Source organism: Anneissia japonica, unplaced genomic scaffold (assembly GCF_011630105.1).
Source record: "Anneissia japonica isolate Jap-2015-1 unplaced genomic scaffold, ASM1163010v1 scaffold288094_len592898_cov174, whole genome shotgun sequence".
In the NCBI taxonomy this organism is placed as follows: Eukaryota; Metazoa; Echinodermata; class Crinoidea; order Comatulida; family Comatulidae; genus Anneissia; species Anneissia japonica.
In genome coordinates, this window is record NW_022737020.1 from 50,035 (window position 1) to 56,135 (window position 6,101).

Here is a 6,101-nt window from a genome sequence, read left to right on the forward strand (position 1 = left end):
TGTGTATATATGTATATGTATATATATATAAATATATGTATATATTTTCTTGAATTTTTTTTAAATTACTTTTTTTATAAAAAAAAAATGAAAAAAAGTGTCTAATCATTAAACAACTGATTAACTAATCAATTAAAATATCTATTGACGCTGCGTTCATTTCAATTCAATTCAATTTTATTAGAAATTAATTTATTCCAAATAAAGTAACATAAAACAGTACAATTCAAATGCATCAAATGTAATTAAATGGAATAGGACAACCACAAACAAGTAAAATACAGCTTTAAACTGTGGTGCCTTTTTATAAAAACAGAAATTTAAAAAAAAATCAAGAAAAAATAAATAAATGCAGTAATCAATCTATAATCAATAAATCAATTTATCAAATAAGTGTCTAATCATTAAACAACTGATTAACTAATCAAGTATTTAATAGATATTTTAATAAATAAATAAAACAAAGAGTAATAATATTGATACATGAAAATTATTGTCATGTTATGGTATTGTAAATATATAATGATACATTTATCTAATTTATAAATATATTTATAAAATAGTAAAACATTCACAACTAAATTTCTTATACAACATATCAAGATTTCTTTTAAATAAGGAAACTTTTGCACATGACCTGAGATTATTTTGTAAGTTATTCCACATCTATTTGAAAAGGATATGGCAATTTCCATTGTAGTATTTGTCAATAACCAGATAGACCTAAAATACAGTATGTATTCTTAGGCACTTTAAGCACTGACCCTGGATGCGCCACTGCTACTTTACAAAGTTAATCAACGCTACTTCAACTTTACAATAACATTGGTCGGCAATCTACAAGCTGGCGTTAGATTAAAAGCAAAAATCACATCTTCTTTTTTTTTTCTTAATAATCTCCATCTATTCTTTCCCATTTTTCGTACATGAAATACACACCGATGAATACGTCCCACTGTACCAAAGGAATTCCACATCATCATCCGTGATACGACAAACTTTTCCTATTTGGAGCCATTCATTGGATACTTTTGTAAAGCGGTTGCTATCATTGCACCGACATCCTGCAGCATGGCTTCCGCTTGGAAAGTCTTTCAATGTGATCCTTGAAGGTAGAACACAACTTCTTATTACTAGAAACTACTGAGAAAGTACACAGGAAACGTGGCTGGATATCAATTTAAATGCAGCATGAATAGCCAATTTAATTCAAGAAACATTTATTGGCCAATCACAACATTGAGTGGCGTAGCAATGCAACAATGGCTGTAATACACAGAACACTTGTTTTCCTATGTACATGAAAGTATATCAATTGGTTCATCATTTCAACATAATTAACCAAGCAACTGTACCGGTATTATTGATTCCTATTTCACCCGATTCTTGGAATTTATCATGACAATTAAAAATAAAATCTTTAACGTCAAACAATTAACGTATGCTCAGGTCATTAATGGGCGTTAATTTCACAATTTACTCATGCAAACTGAATGGTTGATCAATAGATTTGGTCAAGCTTTTCTATATTGGTTCATGGTAAAGGTTCCAACCGAAAGGCTATGTTTAGTAATCTCTCTTATTGTTTATAATTTAACAGAAACAATAGTACTCAGTCTGATGCCTGAGTCAAATATGATCGCACATCAATACCACAGAAATTAGAAAATCTACTAAAGTTAATAGAAGACCTATTAATTACAGTTAATAGTATATTATTTCCATACCTTTTGCTAATAAAATTGTCCCACCAGGCAATTTTTTCAGTTCGCATGAATTTCGCGACAGACCAAGGGCTTATCTGAAGTTTACCCAAATCTACGCTGGTGAAATCCGGACAGCATAATGCAGGCACATCAACCGGACTGTCTTTAAGAATATATGCCAGTGTATCTACTTTGATACCCTGGCAGTTAGTCCATGCAACATCTGTTGACCAATTTTTTGTATACATTACACACTTTCCTGTTGGATCTCGAGAAACTTAAACTGATGTGGCTTGCTGTGATATCTAATGTCCTGCATATATGGTAATAGCCAGTTCTTTATATCATACAAAGATGAAATTAGTGATATTGTGATCGTGAGCCTCTTGTAAGAGTTTTCAATAGCACGTTGAAGGTCGTCAAATGTGGCAGCCGGCCCGGCGTTTGTTGAGATACTCCGCTACGCAAGAAAACAGTTGATCCCCATATTCGTGAGTGTGACCCACCATTAAGAATCCTATTTTTATCTAAAAAAATAACATTTTTATCTAATTAAAATATTGTATAGCAATAACAATAGGACGTGCTATGTAGACATAATAATGGTCAAACTACAACAACCCAGTGATAAATGATGTACTAATTTGGCTACAAGACCATTTAAGATGAAATTGTAACAACAAAATTAGTAGACCAATTATAATGTAATTACAGTTACAACGTCAATTGAAAACGGTGTTTGTGAATTCGGCAAGTTTGCAACCTAAAATAGAAGAGATTAAAATAAAATTGATATGTTTTAGGCTTACGAACGAATAGTATACGATTTTCAAGTTAAAATGTGATTGGCAAATGATAATGATGTTGGTTTAAGTTTCGATCCTCATTCTCGTCATGCCGTTCTCAATAAAATCACAATTGATGATTAACCGTATGTTTTGAAAAATCTTCAGTTCCACAAGAGCACATAACCCAAAGACAAAACTATTTTTATTGTCCTTTCCACTATTGTCCAACTGAAGTTGTAACCCTGGAGGCAAAATCTTTACATTTGTGGGCTCTACAACCCCCTCCCCCTACCCACCATTTGATTTTTATTTAAGTATTAAAAAATGGGAGAAAAAAAATAAAATTACAAGTCTGAGAGTACCATTGAAAATTGAAAATACTTATTCTTTTATTTTAAATTTTTCATTTTATACAATAACATATTTTCTAAATAATCGTTTATATTATCATTTCTTCATTAGATGATTACATGCCTACCATAGTGTTACAAAACCACTTCCTCTTCTACTTCTACCCTGAAAGTTGAGTTCATACTAATGCAGTATTGTCCTGCATGAGTGGTGCAGGAAACACAAAATCCACAATGGTGCTAATTACCCGCGCCTATCCAAAGGAGAGGTAAAGGTATAGCAAAAGCATGCGTCTGTGTGGGTATGTGTGCCTGTGTGTCTCTGAGTTCTTCTTGGCGCATAAAACATTGGACGGATTTACTTCAAATTTCCACACATTGACAATGTTACAGGTATCTCTGTCATCCAATTTGGTGCTTATCGGAATTAAGATGCAGATTTTAGAATGTTATTTATATTTTTCTGCTGGCCGTTACTTTTTCAGTATATGGTGCAACAGGGTGAGGGTTTGTAATTATCATCTTGTTATCAAATTATAATGTTCTGGACAGCGATGGTAAGACGCGGAGCTGCTTTGATAGTAAGTATAGCCAGACTACTCTAAATGCTTCGAGAGGGGTTGTTGTAACAAAGGATGTTAGCAAGGTAACCTGATTTTTTAATAGTGCTTGGGAAATTTTGATACACTAGGAAGCTGTTGAAAAAAAATCGTAGGCTGTATCTTCTAAAGGGAGATAGGTATGAGGTAAAATATCTACTATCATCTGGAGTTTGTAGGGGTTTCTGCACTGCTAGACAGTGGGCCAGTTGAGTTAAATGGCTGTAACAATGCTGGTCCTGTGATACTCACAATTAAGAATCAGCGGCTCTTGTTTACAGTTTCTAGCTTTTATTGAAGTTAGCTTACGTGTGTGGAAACTAAGCAACAATAGAATATTCCAGAATGGATCTAACGAAGGTGGTGTAGCACAGTGCCTTGATCGTAATGCGTAGCCGTAGTAGTTGCACCAGATGACAGCTAATTGTGTTGAAGGCAAGCTGTGTAGCTCAGCTTGGAGAGCTTGCATATCAGAAACATCCAGTACAATATTGACAGTTGGCTAGTTATCAAAATTTAAAATTTCGTTAAAATTGTTCCGGATATGCTATTGCTTGTATCATATGACACATGATTATCAATGCAAAACAAGATGGCAAGACCTTTACGAAAATCTCGATGTTGCGCCCAATAGATTAAAGGGTTGACAATACAGCCAATGGTTAAAAGTGCTAAGGCAATTCCACTTACTATCATCAAAGCTTTTAAAACAGTCAAGCTGCAAAAGGACGCTGGCGAATATATAAAAATGAGATAGCTTCCTGAAATAATATTCAACGGCAAACAAGTAAAAAGCAGAACTACTAACGCCAAACGGTGCATCTTAAAACTATTATCCTTACCAACATGTCTTGTGTTGCCATTTTTTATCCATTCTTTTTCAGCTTTTCTGAAAACACGATGAATACGTTCATAGAATATTATTGTTGCAAGTGAGCAAAACGGCGGAAAAAATGTAAAAAAATATATTAAGAATACAAGAGAATCTTCTTGTAAAAGAACAGAAAAAGGTAAGCACAACAGTGGAAATATCCAGGCAAAAACAACAGAAATGATCAATCGTGGAGTTGTGATAATCTCCTTAAATCTGTAAGGGCACACAACAATGACGATATATCGTTCAATTCCACAAAACAAACTTGTCAAAAGAGATGTTATTAATACGGTGTTATAAATAGCAACAAATATATACTTTGTGATGCTAGTATTATCTGCAAAAATCCATTTCAAGTCGTAAATACAGCAGATAAATATTGAAATGCTCATTAACAAGTAACATATTTCTAGATTCGTAATAAGTATGTTCTTCTGTTTTCGTAGCCGCTTGTACGTTAAGATAACAAGTAAAATTAGAATATTTTCAGCGATGGATACGACGCTCAAGGTGGTGTTTATAAATGTACCTGGAATTGTATACGACCTCAGACTGTCCCATTCCTCCTCAACAGAAAAATTGTAACAATCATTCATTGTATTCTATATTCAAAAATGTATCTTAGTCGTTCGTTAACCTACGGACGTACACAGAGAAGAGAGACGCTCAATTGGAGTATTAACTGCAGTATATGGAATCGCCTAAAGATTAAATTGATCGATTAGCTATATTTCAATATATGCAATATGTAGCAGGGTGTGTGTATTGCGCTGATTCAGTTGGCAGCCGCACGGTAAACAAATTTGATGGAGTACGATGTGATTAAACCCAGAAGGTTGGATAATGATGTACTAACACGCTTACAAATTACTGAAAGATGATCTAAATAAGGTATATAATATTGTACTTTGTTTACAGAATCAACGTACAAACAATTTTAATGTTCGTGACAACGAACAACCGGAAATTACAGTAAAACACAAGCATTAAGATGAAGCAATGTAGTGATACTTAAATAGTAGAGCGGCTAAGGAGAAAAATCTTGGACTTTTGGAAGAAAGCATGAAACTTCTCACAGTGATACTATGACACCTAAGGATCATTAAAAAACATAGACCCCAAAATATAAGCCGCTTAGTGGCCGCCATCTTGAAATTCAAAATGGCCGCCAAAATACTGGATTTTTATCAATAATCTTCATATTTACAGCACCTAGCACTGTCATTCAAAGGCTTTTACCTATGTTTTCAATATCAGGGAGTATTATGCAATCATCAGAAATTATGTCAGATTACCGCCATATTTGATTTCAAGATGGCTGCCAAAATATTGTTATTTTTGTCATTATCATCATATCTAAAGTATGGTAACACAGTCAATCACACATTTAACCATGTCTTTAATATCAGAGGGTATCATAAAATCATCAGAAAATTATGTTAGAAGGCCGCCATATTGGATTTCAAGATGGCTACCAATGAAAGTTCCTTTTTCAGTTGTATGAAAAATTTCTATCACGTGTAGCCACTTACAATCTCGGTGTCGTATCACTAGGTCATCCACAGAGTCCTATACGATAAAGGGGCATATCTCACTCCCAGATACTTCTCTCATACGACAAACTTATATTAAAGAATTTATCTATCTATATATATATAAATATAGAAGGGTAAATTTAACTGTGTTAACGGCTATATTTATTATTATTATTATTATATTTATTATTATTATTATTATTATTATTATTATTATTATTATTATTATTATTATTATTATTGATGTTA

General features: G+C 33.0%; 1 protein-coding gene across 1 annotated transcript; it reads right to left on the minus strand.

The window, feature by feature from the left end:
* Positions 1 to 249: 249 nt before the first annotated feature.
* Positions 250 to 2,216, minus strand: LOC117117052. Its single transcript, XM_033261235.1, has 2 exons — positions 1,728 to 2,216; positions 250 to 1,105 (listed from the first exon to the last, which is right to left on the minus strand). The coding sequence occupies exons 1-2, from the start codon at positions 1,952 to 1,954 to the stop codon at positions 904 to 906; spliced, it is 429 nt and encodes a 142-aa protein (XP_033117126.1). The 5' UTR covers positions 1,955 to 2,216; the 3' UTR covers positions 250 to 903.
* Positions 2,217 to 6,101: the final 3,885 nt, after the last annotated feature.

What these genes read in the sequence shown, in the direction of transcription:
- LOC117117052 (XM_033261235.1), bottom strand. Translation starts at nt 1,954, where the DNA reads ATGTATACAAAAAATTGGTCAACAGATGTTGCATGGACTAACTGCCAG. An exon ending in GACAATTTTATTAGCAAAAG is followed by an intron (nt 1,106 to 1,727) that starts GTATGGAAATAA and finishes TCTACCTTCAAG; the next exon opens with GATCACATTGAAAGACTTTC.